This window comes from Dromiciops gliroides, chromosome 4, assembly GCF_019393635.1.
Source record: "Dromiciops gliroides isolate mDroGli1 chromosome 4, mDroGli1.pri, whole genome shotgun sequence".
Lineage (NCBI taxonomy): Eukaryota > Metazoa > Chordata > Mammalia > Microbiotheria > Microbiotheriidae > Dromiciops > Dromiciops gliroides.
Window position 1 is genome coordinate 385433602 of NC_057864.1, and position 20951 is coordinate 385454552.

At 33.8% G+C, this 20951-nt stretch overlaps 1 protein-coding gene across 2 annotated transcripts in view; it reads right to left on the reverse strand.

The window, feature by feature from the left end:
- The window catches only part of SHPRH (SNF2 histone linker PHD RING helicase), a 117507-nt gene that overhangs the window by 62492 nt on the left and 34064 nt on the right, over window positions 1–20951 (reverse strand). For both annotated transcript variants that reach the window (XM_044002820.1, XM_044002821.1), the window contains 7 exons: window positions 19772–20028; window positions 17862–18542; window positions 11969–12220; window positions 10721–10799; window positions 4241–4404; window positions 3867–4123; window positions 2333–2454 (listed from right to left, as the gene is read on the reverse strand). In XM_044002820.1, the coding sequence (XP_043858755.1) occupies window positions 2333–2454; window positions 3867–4123; window positions 4241–4404; window positions 10721–10799; window positions 11969–12220; window positions 17862–18542; window positions 19772–20028 (1812 nt within the window). The remainder of the gene's footprint in view (window positions 1–2332; window positions 2455–3866; window positions 4124–4240; window positions 4405–10720; window positions 10800–11968; window positions 12221–17861; window positions 18543–19771; window positions 20029–20951) is intronic.

Sequence of the window (20951 nt, forward strand, 5' to 3'; positions counted from 1 at the left end):
TGGTTTCTCAAAGGCTGTGTAAGATCACAAGGAATGCTAGGTCCTACCAAGCTGGAAAAGTTTGGAGTATAGGCATATATTTATTGTATGAGGGTAACCTAATCAGGTTCTGAGGTTGAAAAATGATAAACTTTTTGGCTACTGTAGCTTTCAAAGACTGATAAAATTATAAAGGGGTTGTAATCTGAACTAGTTGAGGGAGTTACCTGCAGCAATGGAATGACAGATCTTTGAAGTACAGAACTACTGCAATATTATTTCCAAGTTCCCTCTTCTATCTCAATTATACAACTTTTTGTTTTGAGTCTGACAGAAAATGATACTCAATGTAACAGAAGCTTGTGCTCATTTTAACTAATTCTAAATTTAAAGAAAAAAAATACTTTAAAAATTTGTTAGGAAAGTCCTAACTACTTCCTCATATGTTTGTGATGACATCTCCACTAAATAGTTATATGGTGTTGACTTTCATTTCAGATCATAAACTCAAGGTAGAATATGAATGCTGGGCCTGGAGTGAGAAAGACCTGAGTTCAAATCTGGCTGCAGACACTTACTAGCTATATGACCCTGGGCAAGTCACTTAACCCTGTTTGCCTCAATTTCCTCAACTGTAAAATGAGCTGGAGAAGGAAATGGCAAACCTCTCCAGTATCTTTTCCAAAAACATCCCAAATGGGGTCACAAAGAGTCAGATACTACTAAAAATGGCTAAACAACAACATTTCCACCTATCATTTCTAAAGAATAAAATCCTGATCAACCCATTGTATGAAAAGAGTGGTCATCTGCAGGAGTTCTTGATGACTTCTAAGGTCTCCTTCAACTTTAAGCTTCCATAAACTTAACAAAGCAATGAGTAGGCACTTTCTGTTTTGATTTCTGTAAACCTATTTTGGGGTCTCTGAGATACCTGGGTTGATTTTATGTATGAGATTTTAAGATAGGGAAGGAAAGCATCCCCTTCTTAGTTCCATTAAAAGAGTGACAATAATAATTGTCCATACATGTTGATTCACAATAATGAGAGCTATCTGAAGGTGGAATGGGTTGCCTTGGTAGGGAGTAGGCTTCTCCTTAGAGATCTATAAACAAAAGATGACTATTTCTCAGGTATGTGTGTGTGGGAGGTCTTCCTTAGGTGTGTGTGGGGCCTAGATTGACTCTGAAGTTCCTCCCAATTCAAAGATTCTGTAATACTCAGTTTGTAATATAGTAGAGAGGTGCTACTGTCAGTGATGGTTATAGGAGACTGTAACAGTTTCTTTAACAAGGCCAATGAATTTATGCCTCTTTAAGAGTTTCTTCTCTAGCACTTCAGGGCTCAAATCATAAATCTACATTATTTGTTAGCTGGATATAGCCTGCTGCATATAGCCTATATAACCTATCTTGGAGTCTGCCTATAAAAACTGGGGAATAGTTAAGTTTTCTGCATAATCCTTATTGCACTTATGACTGGTGCCTAAAGATAAACCAAAAACTGCTTGGAAGTAATGAATGGCATAGGATATTTTTGACGTGTATATCTTACTTACATAGCACCTTTCCTAAAACTGTTTAGATTGTTGTCTAGTCAAGTACTATTTCACATGATTTTCTTTAATGACTACATTTTCCTTTGATTTAACTTTACATTTTTAATCATAAAATTACCTAAACCAAAGCAAAGACTAAGAGGGATTGAGGAGATAGAGAATAAGAAAAGGAAAACAGCATTAACTTAAAATCTAATCTAAATCTCATGAAAAAGCTAGAGAAAGTAGCTAAAGAAGATAAATGGAGGGCAGCTAGGTGGCGCAGTGGATAGAGCACCAGCTCTGGAGTCAGGAGTACCTGAGTTCAAATCCGGCCTCAGACACTTAACACTTACTAGCTGTGTGACCCTGGGCAAGTCACTTAACCCCAATTGCCTCACCAAAAAAAAAAAAAAAAAAAAAGAAGAAGATAAATGGGTGAACTAGAGGGAAAGAAAGAAAGAGTTCATGCTAAGGTTACTGTAAAATTGAGTAAAAATGGTAGAACTGTTCAATTAGAAGGCATTTTTATTTGTTGTCTTCTGGTAATTCTTTACCAATGACAAAAACTATTATGCCAATATTAAAGGGTCAATTCCCTAATTATTTTGCAGTTTAACAATATTTCATAGGCTAAACAGCATAAGGCCTGACAGTGTCAGCTATAATAAAAGATTACTATTGATTTTGAATAGGCTGCAAAAGGAGATATCTATAATAATTCATTTATAACTTATCAAAGTAGCAAGCTCCACTTTATCTCCTTCAGAACTTTTTTAAAGGGAATCAGAGGTAACAAAGCAATCTGCTTCTACCTTTAATGATATGGATGCCAGCTAAGCCATTAAGAGCACAAACCAGTTGCCGATGTGCTTCTTCACATTCAGTTCGACATTTCTTTTGCAGTGAAGTCAGCAACTCTTCCATGGTCATGGTACTGAAAGAAAGAGCAGGTTGGTCAAACTTAGATTTTGAAATTAATGCTAAGTTTTCTTTTTCTCCATCTTCCCACCCTACCTCTTAAACAATCTTTGCTTTGGTTCAGGTAATTTTATTATTAAAAATGTAAAGTTAAATTAAAGGAAAATAGATCTGCATTCTAAATCAAATGCTACATTTATAGGATAGTAGACTTCAACATAGGAAAGGACTGAACAGTTTACAGCAATGGTGTCAAATTCAAATATAAATGAATGGGGATCATCACATGATGAATACTGACTTAGAAAACCACATATTAATATAATTTATGTTTTATTATATTTTTATTAATTTTGTTGTTTCCTAATGACATTTTATTCTGATTTGGGAAGCTTTCAGTTTTTCAAAATACTAGAAATCAAAATACTAGATGTCCTAAAAGTTAAAAATTTTAAAACTGTTAAAACTTCAACAGCTTGAAACTGCACTAAGTCTTTTGGGACACCCCATATATCTCATTTTGCACAAATCATTAGTCATTTTGAATACTGAAATATTGCTATGAAGAGAGGTCTACATGGCTTACAGTCAATTTTCCTCTTGCTTTTAAGTTCTGAAATTTTAAGGGCATTAAAGACAAAAGCTACTAAGGCAGTACATTTGGAGAAATTAAAAAAAATTTTTTTTTAATTTTTAAAAATTCAAAGGATGAAAGGATGAAATTTCTTTGGGTTGGTATTTTCCTAAAACTACTAATTGTAACAATCAAGCCTATGGCCTGTAATTGAGTTTAACTGTACAACTTATATGACTGATTATAAACATGAATTGTAGAGCAGCTAGGTGGTGCAGTAGATAAAGCACTGGCCCTGGATTCAGGAATACCTGAGTTCAAATCCGGCCTCAGACACTTGACACTTACTAGCTGTGTGACCTTGGGCAAGTCACTTAACCTCACACCAAAAAACCCAACCAAACCAAACAAAGAAAAAACCCCCCATGAATTGCTTTGAGGAGTTCAAATATATAAAAATCAATAATGATAATAACACCTAATACCTATAATACATATAGTACTTTATACATGTAAAATGATTGTAAATGAATTCTCATTTCATCTTTACAACAGTCTATTTTACAGATATGGAAACTAATGCACAGATAGTTGAGTAATTTGCCCATGCAGCAAGACAGAAAAGAGTACAATCTAAAATCTAATTTATAGTCTAGATAAAGTAAAAAAATATCTCAATAAACAGACTTGCAGTAGAGTAGTCTAATCATTTTCTACCTTGGTAGTATGAGGATTTGGGGCTACGGGTGAGTAAGGAAGTCTGTACTGTATGTTTTCCCCCAGAGTGATCACTTTAATGAGTCAATGTTACTTAAGTATTATCACTAACAGGATAAAGGAATTATAAGCAAAACCTTTTTTGTAGTGGCAAGAATTCTCCTCGAACAGCCTGTGGGTGGCAGCAAGCTTGTCTGAGTCTCAACAGTGGGTAGAGAATAGATGTGACGGTCCTCCTGTCCAGGCTACTGAGTTTCAGAGCCCAATCAGATATCTTTCTAAGCTTTGCCAAGGCATCCTGACAACACACCTCATGCTGACGGTGATAGAAATGTCTTTCCACTGGAGAAAAGTGAAGCCAGTGAATATCTTCTGTTTGTGGGGGAATCTGGATCTGAGAATGAAAAGCAAACAAGATATTACATGGAACATTCATTCTTTCTCCACAAGGATACTGTTTTGTTTTTTTTAAAAAACATTCTTAAAAGAAAACTAAAAAAATTTTACTAACTTGATCAATTACATCCTTCTTTGCAGACCTCCACATTATCTTGGCAATAAGGTCATAGAGGGGTTGAGGATTTTTTCTGCAGTAAGGACGATACAGGAGTTGATCCCACCAGTGTTTGACCCAGTATGGATCAACACCAAGGAATAGCACTAACCCATAGAGATCTAAAAAGAATGGAAAAAACAAGGTCATCTCTGTTTCTTTGTTATTCTTTAGAAGTACTACTTTCAATCGAAGTTTTATACAAGGCAAAACACTTTTCAAAGAATTAAAATGCATATTAGACAGGGCCTTAAGGAGCTTATACTACAAGAGTACAAGTTTAATATGGTATGTGGTTTTATATATATATATATACACACACACATATACATACATAAATACATATATATATATATAAATATGATAATTTCCATTTATCATCCTAAAGATCCTGGGACCACAGCAAAAAGATAAATTCAACACCTATTTAATCTAAGGCTAAAATGATCCTAAGATATAAAGTCAAGAGGCACTCTTGCTAGAGATGTGAGAATCTACTTGTTGAATGAATGGGTGGTCTGAAATTAACACAAACAAAAACTATATACACAACACAATGTCTGCTAGATCAGAAAAGGCCAAGTAAATGGAGGGATAAGGATGGTTCACAAAATATTCTGCTTCTGATTTTTAAAATTCAAGCCAAAAACTATTAAAAGAATTGTTGGTAGCTGGTACTGGTTTTAATTTCCTTACCAGTACCAAAGAAATCTAGTGATAGTTAAGATTATGAGGTCTGAAACATGTAAGACTTAAGTTATTCTAAAGGTGATATTCTAAAAAACTCAGAAAAAGCTAAAGCCAAGTGAATATCAACATGAATTCATGCAGGCCACATTACTGAGCACACAGCCTGAGGATGAAGGAAGGAAGCGTTTCTGCCTTACTTGTAGTTTCCAAGTGTTCTTCAAGGAGTCAGACCTAACCAATTGGAAAAATATTAATTGCTCATAGGCAGGCCAAGCCAATATAATAAAAATGACAATCCTACCTAAATTAATCTATTATTTAGGGCCATACCAATCAAACTATCAAAAATTATTTTATAGATCTAGAAAAAATAATAACCAAATCCATCTGGAAGAACAAAAGCTCAAGAATATCAAGGGAATCCATGAAAAAAATGTGAAAGAAGATGGTCAAACAGTACCAGATCTCAAACTATATTATAAAGTAGTTACCATCAAAACAATTTGGTATTGGCTAAGAAATAAGAGTAGTGGATCAGTGGAATAGAATAGGTACAAATTACAGTATAGTCAATCATTATAGTACTCTAGTATATGAGAAATCCAAAGATCCAAGCTTATGGAGCAAAACCTCATTATTTGACAAAAATTGCTGGGAAAACTAGAAAACAGTATGGCAGAAACTAGGTATATACCATCTCACACCATATACCAAAGTAAGGTCAAAACAGGTGCATGATTTATACATAAAGGGTGATGCCAAAAGCAAATTAAGAGAGCATGAAATAATTTATCTATCAGATCTTTGGATGGGGAAGACATTAGGAACAAAAAAGATAGAGAGAGCATTACAAATTGTAAAACAGAAAATTTTGATTATATAAAATTTAAAAGCTTTTGAACATACAAAACCAATGCAACCAAAATTATAAGGAAAGCAGAAAACCTGGAAAGAATTTTTGCAATAACTATCTCTGATAAAAACCTCATTTATCAAATATATAGAAAACTGAGTCAAACTTATAAAAATACAACTCATTCCCTAATTTAAATGGTAAAAGGATGTGAGCAGGCAGTTTTCAGACAAAGAAATCAATGCTATCTATAGTCATATGAAAAAATGCTCTAAATCACTATTGATCAGAGAAATTAAAATTTAAAACAACTCTGAGGTATCACTTCACACCTATCAAATTTGCTAATATGACAAAAAAGGAAAATGTTGGATGTTTGAGGGGATGTGGGAAAACTGGGACACTAACCCATTGTTGGTGGAGCCGTAAACTGATCCAACCATTCTGAAGAGCAATTTGAAACTACGGTGAAAGGGCTAAAAAACTGTGCATACCTTTTGATCCAGTAATACCACTGCTAGATTTATATCCCAAAGACATACCCCAAAAGAGAAAAGGACCTATTTGTACAAAAATATTTATAGCAGCTCTTTCTGTGGTGGCTATGAATTAGAAATCAAAAGAATACCCATCAATTGGGCAATGGCTAAATGTCACATGGTCTAACATCTATTTCTATTTTGATATTCTGCCATAAGTAAACCTGAGCTAAAACTTTTACGAACCTTTCCATCTACATATCATTTCAGTTTTTATGTCACGTGACTTATGGTGGAAGTCTCAACCTCCAAGTGCGGTCCAAGCAGATTAAAGTGTAATTGGGAAATGTTTAATAAAATGAATAAAAATATAAAACAATTTAGATAATGTTAATTTGTGGTTTTCTAAGTCCAATTCAGCTCCATTTCAATGAGTTTGACATGACTGGCATAAAGAATAATCAATGATCCTCTCTAAACTGAAGGTGTCTTTGTAGGGGATTTTCAAAACACTGAAGACCAAGATAGTTATATCATCAAAGGCTCTACATTCAGATTAAAATAATTCATTTATTAAGATTATATGGAAATAAATCTCTAAGATGCTCTTAAAAATCTAATTACATGGGAATTAAGGAAAACTAAAAATCGAGTCTAAAATTAAATTTCCATAATAATTTTCTCATATAAAGATTGTGACTTATGACCCAAACATTGGTTGAAATATCTAAACTCAGTATTATATAAAGCAAAGTTTGAAAAATAATTTAATAAACAATAAATTATTTCTAAAATATAAAATTGCATTGTATCCTGCCAAAACTTTAGTTATTTCAAATATTTGCAATTTTGACATTTCATGATTAGTGAACAGTTTCTTAAATTTAGGCTTTTAAAAACATTGGCATTAGCCTTTAAATACCTTCAAGTTGTCCATATAAATTATGTCTCTTTTTCTTTGCAATAAGGTGAAAGCTATGTCTAAAATGGATCCTCATGGTTTTCAAATTCTATTTTATGAATACATTCAATGTTTTCAAATTATAGTAATAAATATTCACAATTTTATTTTAATACAATTACACGCGTAGCGGCTATTCACTTTATGTAAGAATCACTGACTTGGAGATGAAAGGCTCCTTAGAGGTCATCTAGTGTAAAATCATTTTTTTGATTCTATAATGATCATCCTATATCATCTCTCCTCCTCTTCTTGACTAAATACCTTGATAAAACCATCTACACTACATCCACTTCCTCTCTTCTTATTCACTTTTAAAACCGCTACAGTATGTCATCTGACTTCATCATTGGTCTGTCACTCTTTCTGCCAGTTAACAGTGATCTTTAATTGACAAATATAATGGCATTTCCTCAATCCTAATCCTTCTCTAAAATTTCTTGACGTTGTTGATCACCCTCTTTTTCTGGATACTCTCTCCTTTCTAGGTTTTTGTGACATTGCTTTCTCATGGCTCTCCTTCTTCTTGTCTGACTGCTCCTTCTTAGTGTCCTTTGCTAGATCTTATTCCAGATCATGCCTATTATGAGACTATATGAGACTTCCCCCAAGATTCTGGGCTCTCTCTTCTTTTTCCTTTACACTCTCACTTCATGACCTCATCAGCCCTCACTGATTTAACTATCATCTCTAGGCAAATGATACCCAGATCTACATACGTACTTAGATATTTTCAAATGTGTAGTACATTTTTGCATACATATCTTATCAAACTCCTTAAGTACAGGGCTTCTTAGTTTTTCTACTTGTGACCCCCTTTTGTCTGAGAAATTTTTGTGCCACCCTGGGTATAAAGGTATATAAAATAGGTATACATAATGTTTTACTGTTGCCAAATTTTTTGTGACCCTCACATTCAGTTATGTGATCCCAGATGGGGTTACAACCCACAGTTTAAGAAGCTTTGCCTTAGGACGAAAACTTTATCATCTTCATCTCTGCATCTCCTCCAGTGCCAACATTTCCTTAATTTCCTACTTTATAAACTGCCTATGATTGTGTTGAACAAGTGGTCATCGTGTGCATGCTCAAATGTTTTGCTTCTCAAAGATTAAACAGATACTTTTTGAACACTTATGCAAGGAAGTGGTTATACAAAAAGGTACCACCATGGGTTCATTATAAACAAACCACATCAAACGAATCTCATTTCCTATTTTGATAATGTCACTAGATGGTTGATCAGATGAATGTTATGGATGGGGAATACCTTGATTTCAGTTGGGCACCTGACATTGTACCTCATAATTTCCCAATTTATAATATGAATCAACTTAGGGTGAACAATAACCAGTTAGGTAGAGTATTTGAACAAAGAACCCAAGGAATGCTAACTAATCTATGCCAACTTCTACAATCTGGAATTACAAACTACCTTTTAAGCCTCACATCTCATATTACTTCTTCAAACAAACAGGACTACTCTCTCCCATAATTCCCCTTATCCCCCACCCCTACACAGTGTTGTTCTACTTCCATGCCTTTGTTCTAACTGCCTTCTATGCTTACAATACCCTTTCCCACTTTTAGGCTGTTTAATAATTCTACCTATCTTTTAAAGTTTAATTCAAATGCCACCTTATTCATGTAACCATTTCAAAACAATCATATAGGACATCAGATAGTAATTTGTTATGCAGTTCTCCAAAGCACTTAAATATAATATTGTCTATTATATTCTTTCTGTTTGCCTATCACCATCCTAGACTGTAAACTCAACAAGGGTATGGATCAGGAATACGTTATTTCTCCATTGGTGCCTAGCAGAAAGCTCTTCACCCAGCAGGTATGTAATAAGAACTTTTTAAAGGAATATATGAAATTATATGGAAGTTAGTTGCATATTAGAGGACTCTTTTGCCTATTTTATGCCCACGCAGACATTTTTAAATCACTAACTCAGATGAAGACATAAAAGGCATGCTTATCAAATCATCTGCTGATGAAAAGTCAGGAAGGGAGGTAAAGTCAGATGAATTTTAACACTTCTGAAAATATTTTTATAGGATCATGTGATGCTGAATAATAGCTACGCACATCTGCATTCTCTCTTTTGTGGTTATAACTGTTTCAACTACCCTGAGTCTTATCCCTTCTTGAAGTCTCTTCTTTTCCCCAATATAGATAGAACAAAACCATTTTTGTTTGTCTTTAGGACCAGCCTCAGATCATGCTGAACTTGAGCACTCCACATACTTTTTTTTTTTACTCCAGATACTTTTATGGGATTGTGATATGCTTTTGTATTCATCCTCTGTCATATTCTGCAGGTGGGTGGTACAGTAGATAGAGTACTGGGCCTTTAGTCAGAAAGACCAGAGTTCAAAGACTTTAATAAATATTTCTGGGATTTGAAGCTATACTTGCTTGGTACTTTCAACATTATAAGCCTCCCAACCCTGTTCCTGGCTCCTAGACTTCCAAACCATGCTGTTTCATCCTAGAACTTCCCTCAGTGTATGGGGCCCCCTTGTTGCTCTAGAGCATCCAACCATGTCTTCGGCTTTCTCAATATGGAACATACTTCTGAAAGATCCACTTTCTTCTGAGTGGACCCACTTCATTTTGTGGAGGGGCCTGGGCCAGCTGTAATTCCCCTACCATCATTCAATGAAATCACAGGGCTAGCCCCTATTCAAGTTCCTATTCCTATTCTACCACCTTCTAGGAGCTAGTAAAATAGTTCCATTCTTTACTACTTCCTAGAGTAAGATATTACTCAACTTTGAATATATTCCAAAGTTATTTTTAGAAGTTTTACATATGTTAGGTACTAAAAGTATTTCTAATTAAAGCTGTTTTTTATGGCTGCAATTTATTTTCACAGAATGAGGATACTTTAATGTTGAAATAATAGCAAAATAATTTTATTTAAAAAAATTTTTTATGGCTATATATATATATATATATATATATATATGTGTGTGTGTGTGTGTGTGTGTGTGTGTATATACATGTATAGCCACATCTATATCTATATATACCTGATTTTACTTTTTTTTTTTTACAGGTTCACTTCTAGGTATTTGTTTACTACTTAAGACTTTGGAACTCTTAAGTTCCAATTATGCTCCAATAGCAAGATGGGAACCAGCTTTGGGTAATGAAAATCTATGGAAGATTGCATTATTAAATGGTTTATCACAATTACTATTTATAGAACTACATGGAGGAATAATATTCTGTTCTCATAATCAAAAGGAAAATTCATCCTTGAACTTATTTTAAAAAACCCCAACCTTTATATTCATGTATGAATAAGAAGTTGAAAATATGAAAAAGTACTTTTGTAATATATAATTCAAATCTTCCACAAAAAAGTTAATCCTCTCAAACTAATATGCACACTAATACAAAAAGAAGAAAACACAACACATAAGCAAATTAAACTTCACCTTCTAATCCTCTCTGTACTGGAGTACCACTGACACACCAGCGATTGATTCCACTCAAGCGCAGAGCCATTTCAGCAGCCTAATGAAAGGGAACAGAAATAATAAATAAATTGTGTGAAAAAAGTAAGCATCAAGAGTAAATGTACTCAGAGAAAAACCCATGAATGTTTGTACTCCAAGTTAGATGTATATTGCTATTATATTTAACTGAAACTATAGATAAATTTATATATTTTTTTCAATGTATAATCACCTAGCAGCTTCACAATCACGAATCCAGTTCAGGTTATACTATAGTCATAAAATTCTGGGAGGTTAAATAAACAGGTTGAAGTAATCATATATGTATGTGTGCTTATACACACATATGTATTTATAGCTACATCTCATTCTCTCCCTCTCTTTCTTGTCATTTTAGTGGGTTAAATCAGACTAGTGTCCTCCCAAGTGACAATTATGGCTTCATTTGGTCTCCCTGGAATTGCCAATTAACAGTCATCTTGAGCCCATGCTATTCAATTCTACCAAATGAGCTTCTACAATAGGCAGACATGATTGTGAATATTCCTAAAAAGTTTTTTGGTTATGAGGTTTGATTTTTCTTTTTGGATAAAGCACCGGCCCTGGATTCAGGAGGACCTGAGTTCAAATCCGACCTCAGACACTTGACACTTACTAGCTGTGTGACCCTGGACAAGTTACTTAACCTTCATTGTCTGCAAAAAAAAAAAAAAAGAACAAAAAACCCCAACCAGTTTTTTTTCCACTCTGAACTTTATCTTATACAAAGTGATTCAAGTCTTTAGATTGGCAAGCAAAAACTGACAAATAAAAAATTTCGGGGGCAGCTAAGTGGCACAGTGGATAAAGCACTGGCCCTGGATTCAGGAGGACCTGAGTTAAAATCTGGCCTCAGAGACTTGACACTTACTAGCTATGTGACCCTGGGCAAGTCACTTAACCCTCATTGCCCCACAAAATAAATAACTAAATAAAATAAAATTAAAAAAAAAATAAATACATTTCAGTCGGGTATATTCACATAGCCTAAGATATGAACAAAGAGAAAATTTATATCTACAAACTTCTGACTAAAGAGACATTCTGGGTTGGTGTACCTGTAAGCACACTATATTTTGAGAAGGAATTTCATCTTCTAGGAAATTAAATGCTAGTCAGAGAGATAATAAGGAATCTCCCTTCCCCACCATTCTGCAGACCTAAAGCTTTTCCATGACTACTTCTCACCTTTGCTGTGGTACACTCAACCATCTGAGCTTCATCCAGACATATCCTCCACCATTCCACTGCTACCAGGGGACTTGGTATGGCCATATACCGCTTCTGATTCCGGAAGCGACGCCCATCCTCACTGTTGCTGTGGGGGATATCTACATAATTCAATTCTGACCGAAGGACATCATAGGTGGTGATAACTACATCCTGCTCTGCCAACATATGAGGCTGTAAGAAGCCATGTTTCTTTACCCCTTGATATACCTAGATAATAACGCAGACAAAGAAATAGAAAGATTTATAGATAAGAAATGGAAAATCTTTAAACTTTCAGCTAATAAGAGCCACACATTCTCTTGGTTCATTATACCTATAATGAGATTATATCCTGTATTAAAATGCAGTAAGGGCATGAGCATTGAGAGTCAAATAGAAAGAGTACTGAACTTTAAAGCATTGGATTTGAGTTCCAATTATGCCACTATACCTAATAGTACTATTATGAGGATCAAAAGATAGTTCTAGAGCTGTAAGGCCTCTGAAGTCATTAAGTACAAGTCTCTTATTTTCTATATAAGGAAAGAGAAATACATAGTGATTATATGACTTGCCCTAGTCAGACAGGTAGCAGTTGTATAATTAATGCTAGAGAGTACAATCTCTCCTATACAAGAACTGCTCCAAAGTCAACGTTTTTTTATAGAGTCCCAGGAAAAGTGAAACTCCTTTATTTCCTCTGGCTCTTCTTCAAGGATATGGATACTAGCTGATACCTCATCTAACTTCATATAACTTAATTGTTATTATCACAATCCACATTCGTATTTTCAAACTGAATAAACCTTTTAGCTTTACAATTACAATTTCCTATTGCCCTTTAATTATTTTTATTGCTTTCTTTTGGGGTCTCCCTGTTTTCTCCACATTTCCTCAAAGTTGGTGCCAAGAAAATGGGTACATTCTGTGTTTTATTATTTTTTATTTTTTGGCGGGGCAATGAGGATTAAGTGACTTGCCCAGGGTCACACAGCTAGTAATTGTCAAGTGTCTGAGGCCGGACTCAAACTCAGGTCTTCCTGAATCCAGGATCGGTGCTTTATCTACTGCACCACCTAGCTGCTCCCGAAAATAGGTACATTCTAAAAAGTGTTATCTAACTGGCCTTTAACGTTTTCCTCCAATGACTCCAGAATGTCAACATCGCCCTGCCATCACAAGGGAGAGCAGTAATAATATGCTTTTGCAGCTTAGAACTGGAAAAGCAATTTACAGTTTACAAGTACTTTCTCCGCTGCCGCAAAAGCCGGTCGAATCTTTGGCATCATTAAGAGAGGCACAGGTTCTGAGACTAGGGTGGCTAAGTCCCACTGCAGTTAACCTATGCACGGGTTAACTACTTTGTCCAGGTCTTGGGAGCCACACTTTAGGAAAGGCAAGGACAAACTGAAGGATATCCAGAGGGAAATCATAATGGAGAAGAACCACCAATTTACTTATTCAGTCGATCGACAAATTATTTATTAAATGCTCACTACACGCCAAGCACTCAATGGGTGACTAGAAATACACAACCAAGAATTAAACAGTTCCTGTTCTCAAAACTCTTGCATCCTATTGGAGGATAAGTTGAAGGAACTGGGGGTGTCTAGTCTGGAGAAGACTAATAGGAAAGGAGGGAGTTATATGCCAGAGGGAATGGATTTATACTGCTTGGTCATATGGGGAAGAACTAGGAATGATGGAATGAAGTGGTAAAGTAGTGAATTGAAGCTTGTGCCAGAATGTCTATTCAATGAGGGGAACTCACTACCTCCCGAGCAGCCCATTCTCCTTTTAGATAGGTTAGACATTAGAATAGACATTCAGGCACAAGCTAGATAGCAGGTTTGCTGTAGAGGGCTCTTGTTTAGGAATAGATTTGTCTAGATATCTGATGAGGTACCTTCCAATTATGAGTTTCTATCAAGCGGTATGAATAATTTGCATTGAACAGGCTTTCTAAGAAAGGTATCTCTTTTCTTTCTTTGTTGGTTTTTAATCTCAGAAAAATAAAAATTGCAAGTTATCCAAAGGGCGATAGAAAGATACATGGTTGCTATTAATAACAATACCTAGTCACTAAGAAGGGGCAAAAAAAGATGCCATTAAAAACATGACTGTCAGATCCAAATAATTGAAATAATATTTATTATTCATGGGTAGGTAAAGCCAATATAATTTTTAAAATGACAGTTTTACATAGTAACTAATCTACTGATTCAACATCATCCAATTTAAATTACTAAAACAAATATTTTATTGAGTTAGAAAAAATAATAACAAAGTTCATTTGGAAGAACAAAAAGGCAGGAACTACAAAGAAATGAGGAAAAAAGATGTGAAGGAAGTAGATTCAGCAGTATCAGACCTTAAACCATGGTGAGAGCATTGTTATAGTATAAAATGGATAATTTTGATTATTGGGGAAAATTGGGAAAAAATTTTTTATAGATAATCTCTCAGAAAGGATGTGATTGGGTTGGAATATTACTGTGGCAAAGGAAATGATGAGCTGGTTAACTTGGAAAAACTTGGATTTATGAAAGAAGATGCTATCCACCTTTAGTGAAACAGATGACAGGTAGAAAAAAGTATGGTATGGTATTATATATATGTGTATGTGTATATATGTGTAATTTTATAGATATCTACGTGCGTATACACATATCCACACATATCTACGCTTAATTGTAGCCTTCTTTAGGGTGGGGGGAAAGAGAAGAAAAAAAGATAAAGTAAAAAGTACACAGCAGAGAACAAAAGAAAACCAACAAGAAAGCAAAGAAAAACTGAGCAACTTTGAGAACAATGTGGAGCATTTATTATATAGGTTTTTTTGAAATTGAAATTTATTGTTTTATATTGAATTCTCCCTTAAGTTCTGCTGTGTAAATGGGAATTTTTTTTTCTTTTCTCATTTTGTATTTAAGTCTAAAATAGATTTAAAATTTTACAAAACAACCCCCAAAACAAACCTAGCTTACTGGCAAAGGAGGTAGGCTGGTTTTGAGAAAAAGTTCACAAAGATGCCAAATGTTACTATGGTTTCCTTGAGATATTTAAAAACCACAACAGCACTAAACAGCAGAAGGTCTTCGAGTGAATTGGGTGGATCCTAGAAGATTTCCTTAAGGGTAAAAATAAGAACTGCACAGGATGGGAAGGCCTGGCAGAACTGATGAGAAACTATGAGGTTTGCACTGGTAGAATACACTGATTTTGATGAGATCACAGGTCCGTCTAAACAAGCATTCATGAGCTATATACTAAAGGCAATTTTAACCTTGTATTTGTGAATAAAACTATTAAGTGTCTACATTAATAACAGCTTGATTTACATTTTATTACATATAGCTACAAGCATCATGATTCTCATTTTACAAATGATGAAAAGCAGAATTGGAGTAATTCATCTATTTCTAGTAACTGATAGAAATGGGGGCTAGACTCACACATGCATCTCTGAAGCCCAGTACTCTAGCTACATCAGGACTTCTCCTTAATAGTATCTCTAACAATGAAATATCTGGAATACAGCGTATTTTCCTATGACACAACTTGAATGTATTAAATGTGATATTTTAAACAGAAACCTTAATATCTTTCCTTTCATTTTCTTGCTAAGAACTCAAATAAAAAAGCTTTGGAAAGCAAAGACCTTATGTAATATTTATGTTTGTATTACTCTAATAAGCTGATGAAAATTCCATCTGTCTATTTAACATGTATCTTTATACATCTAACTAGCATGCCTATATTTTGGCCTTGTAGGTAAGTTGGTTTTACTTAATCTAACCAATAAATATCTATCAAAAAAATGTAATTAAGATATCATTATAGTTAAATGACAACATTCTTGGTGATTCATTAGATTTTTAAGAATACAACTATGTGGTCAGAAATCTTCTGAGGGGAAAATTATGAACCCAACAATATTGACATGTATTTCAATTATTTGAGCAATCTCAAAGGAAATAATCAGTAAACTCTAGGGAATAAGGTAGGAAAAACTGAGACATGAGGTGTATGGCATATACCTTAACAGAATTATCTTTTATCATGAGTTTCAAAAACTGAAGTATAAACAAAAACAAGTAATTCTCTGTGGAAGTGAGCTATCATGGAATCTTATTTACCTAGAACACAGCTGAGAAACAGGAAAGAAGTTTTTTAAGAAAAGGCTTTAAGCAGTAAAATAAATTTTATAAAGTCCATGCACTTAATTTCATGCTCTTTGGTTATTCATTTGAGACTTCTTTTAATTTTATACCCAACTCTAATAAATTTTCTAAGCCTAGATTAGAGCATAAGTGAATAAAAAAGACTGCTGTGACAAATACAGGACAGATAGGTAGTACAATAGAGTGCCAGGCCTAAAGTCAAAAAGATTCATCTTCCTGAGTTCACAATCAGCCTCAGACACTTACTAGCTGTGTGATTCTAGGTATGTCACTTAACCCTGTTTGCATCAGTTCCTCATCTGTAAAATGAAACCACTTCAGGACCCCAAATGAGGTCATGAAGAGTTGGACGCAACTGAAAGATAACAAATACACTGACAGCAAAAAGAAGTGATAGCTAAGAATGAGAGAAAACCAGAAAAAAAATTCATAACAGACACAATAATTTAAAACATCTTAATGATGACTATATGATTTTAAGTTACAAGCTCTTTGAGCTCTAATCAAGTAACTCAAGAGAGTGAAGGAGTTAGAAGGGAGGAAAATAGAGAGAGTAAAAGTCATTACTTAATGGGTATTTTATATGACCATACAAAATCAAACCAAATATGAATTCATCATCTTAGTGTTAAGAGTTCATGGACATTTACTTTATTAAATATAAAATACCTAAAATAATACTACATTTTAAAAGTGTTTTGTATACCTTATGTTATTTTATTGAATTGTCACAACAATTCTGTGAAGTAAATACTTAGATATTATCCCCATTGTACAGAAAAAGAATCTGAGGTTCAGAAACATTAAGTCAATTGCTAGCAATTATTACACAACTAGCAAAAGTGAGAGGTGGGAGTGGAACCCAGGTCCTTTTGCCTCCAAGTCCACCACAATATTGAAATATTAATTACTCATAACGCTGAGAAGCAAAGACTACTTATTTTTCAGTTTTGCAGTGGTTTTTAGGTTGGAAAACTCAAAAGTTGTTTTTAGTTACTTCTCAATTACAATCAATTCACTAACTGGGAACATATTACTTAAATTCCGGCTTTGGGTGGCACATTTTTATTCCCATACCTACTGTAAATAGATTCTCTATTCCACAGTAGACTTTTAAAAAGTTTGATTTTAGATTTCCTTGTTTATTTAAAATATCTTTTAAAATATATGCTTGATGACAGTTGTCATAGCATATGTATACATGTTTATTTTCCAAAGTATTCAACTTTTCCCCTTTTACCAATATTCAAAAGATACACAATATCCTATGCCTAATCATGCTGTATTTCCATTTATGGGTAAATATTAATTATCACACTTTGTACTTAGGATTTTCCATTAGTTTATTACATTAATACTAAAGTTTCCTAAAGATCGTAAGCCATATCCTTTCTGAAGTCATGAATGAGTAAATAAAGATTTATACATCTATATCTTTTGGCTTTTTGCATCTCTCCAGTAAACTGCTTTACCTTTTGAACTTCCACTGTTCAAAAAGAATAGTATAAAACTCTAAGTGAATTTATTTACACTTGTCTTAAAATTTCTGTTTCAAGATTCCTCTACAATTATCTAATTATAAAGTCTTTTTGGTGGGTTAAAACATATGGTAGGCTTCAACGATTTTTCAGAAAAACCTGAAAAAAGCAAGAACTGTATTTCCTGTTTATACAAGACTGTCTTACCAAAACCTGAAGAGAAGACGACCTCACATGTCTGTTGATTTCATCCACCCACTGGTGACAGATAGAACTTGGAGAGATGATCAAAGTTGCTCCCGTGGAAACTGGTTTCATTGCAACTAGGCAATGGGGGCAGTAAAAAGGTTTAATTTTCAAGTTTTCCTCCTTGTAGTTCACACATTCTGCATGTTGCCACAGGTGGCATTTTAGACATTGAACACGGGCTTTACAGTCTACTAGGCCAAGTTCACCACAAATACACTCAAAGCGATAATCAGAAGTATTGAAGGGACTTATAGAATTGGCATGTAGCACCTTACAACCAACATGGTCTTGAGATTCAGATACCTGGTCCTTCATGTTGTCTTCATTTAAATTTAATTTACTTTTAGAATCAGTAGTATGAGTACTTGGAGCATCACTGGATGATGGACAGTGTCTTTGCAAATCAGCAGTATTTAATTCTTTAGCATTAGGCTGAAGTTTTTCATTTGAGTGTCGGTCAAGTTTTTTCCTCAGTCGGCCATGGTATCTATTGACCTCACAATAATCATGCTCTTTCTCAGTGATGTCCAATGATAGGGATTTTTCTCCCTTATTTTCAGAAACTGTATCCTTGCTCTCTGACTGATCTTTTTCTTCATCGGAAAGTTTATTTTGAATCTTTCTAGGACTCCTTGTGGCCTATTGCAAAATTAATAAAGAGAAGTTTGATTTTTTTTTAAAATGGTACTCTAAATCTAGAGAAAATTGAAATAAAGTAGAAAAATGCAAATGGTCATTTTTTGATTAAGTAGATAAAATTTCAATTTTCTAACATTGTTACCTTTACTCCTGAACAATATCATTGTAGAACAGTTTATATTTTGTGCCACATAAACATTTTCAAATGTTCTTCAGGTCTTCCAAAATATTAAACTAAGGATGTACTGTTATCTTAGGTGGAAGGAAGGAATGACGGAAGGAAGGGAGGGAGGGAGGGAGTAAGGGAAGGAGAAAAGAAAGAGGGAAAGAGGGAGGGAAGGAAAGAAAGAATGGAAATTGAGGGAAGCTCTTAACTCCTTGCAACTTTATTGACCGAAATACTCCAATTACAGTTTAAAGCAATAGGCACAATACTTTTACCCCTCTCAATTGACCAAGTTTTACTATCTTTCTTCTTTGCTTTCTCTACTTCTAAAACCCCAAATTTCATGGCAGAGAGTTCAGTGGCTTATAATGCACTTATCTGAAGGAAGTTTTTATTCAGAAAACAAGAACAATAAGGACAGATTGATGGTCAAGGTCTCTTGGACTGTCATAGCAAAGACCTAAAATATATGAGAACCACCACTCTGAATCAAAACTTCTTGATTTTCTACTTCTTAAAGGATAAAGTTCTTTCATTTGAAATACCATGATTAAACTATAACCTGCAAATACATATACAGTTATTTATAATGAAATTATCTATTTCAATTTGTAAATACTTAAATGATGATTTTTCCTAAAAGCAAATTGATGTTCATGGCCCAATGAAAACAAGACAGGGTTACAAGTCAAAAGTCCTATGATGATGGAAAAAATGAGATATTGATGTAAAACATAAAATTAAGAAAAGCATTAAGCATTAAGTCGAGGTATTATTTATTACTATTTAAAAATTAGGGAATGAGGTCTTAAAATTGATGACAATATCATAATCAGAATAGAGAAATTATTTTAAACACGGTCTCCCTGGCCATTTCATTAAACATTCACAAATCACTTAATTAAAAAGCAGAAAATCGGAATCAGGATTGGACAGTATATATAAGTATTTTATAAGCTAAATCTTCACCTTCAAAACAAAAGCTCCTAAAGCCAGATGCTGTATCTTTCTTGAACAAATTAGCATAGAATAGGCACTTAAATAATTAAATTCATTATTTTACCGGTTTTTTAGTTCTATCAGATGTCTTCTGTTCCTTATAATTCTTTCCCAGTTTAAAAGATCCAGCCAAACCATGACCTTTGACTTGTTCCACAACTTGTTCTGCTATTAATTTTTCCAGGTTTTTCTTCAGAAGCCGCCGGTTCCTCTGTACATCATATCTGTATATGGTGCTGACATACTTGAATATGGCAATGATGGAAGCTCCCTTCTTCACATTCATTTCTTTCACAGCTGCTAATATCATCACACGCAAACCTACATATATAAGAACACAGTGATTGAAATAAAATAAGTGAAAAAATGTATAGGGAAAGGGGTCAACATGGAAAATATGGGTTTACTGAAGAAATGCTCACTGACAAGGATACAAAATTTTTAGCAGTTTTATCTGTAACTGTGAAAAATGGAAATGACCTCTACATTCAATGATTAGGAAATGACTAAATATATTGTGGCACATTAATGTAATGAATTATGGTAATCAAATGAATCATTAAGTTTTGGTTATCAAAAATGACAAATAGGAAGAATATGAAGAAACTTGACTTTTATATGAACTGAAATAGCAAAGACAGAAAATCTGAACAACATACACAGTGACTACAACTTTTATTTAAAAAATCTAACTGATAAGAATATAGGAGAAAAAAGAGGAAGGGGCACAGAAGTAAGTTTATTATTTTATTAAAGTTAATTAGTCTTCCTTCATTTTAGTAATACGTAAGTAAGTTTAAAGTTTATTAGTTTTACATGTGATTTAAAAACTTTATTTATTTGGATGTTTTGTTGATTGTTGATTACATAATAAACACTTAAAATACAGAACTTATAAAGAAAACTAAGCTGTCAACAGTGTGGAATTAATCATCATAATGCTAAATTTACTGACATAAATGATACTCATGCTAAATTAGTGATCTTGCAGTCTATGACTCCCCATATGATAAACTAAAAATGTTTTTAATACTAGTTACCACAACATAAGCTTACATTTAAATATGAAATATACACAGTATTCTAATATGATCAAAACAATTTCCAAATGAACTTAAAAACTAGAAAAAGTAAAATATAGTAAACTTTGCCAAAAAGTTAATTGGATGAAGAGGAACATACAAATCAACCTTAAGAATTATATAGAATCTGAAGAATTACTACAAGTGTTCTTGAGGACTACA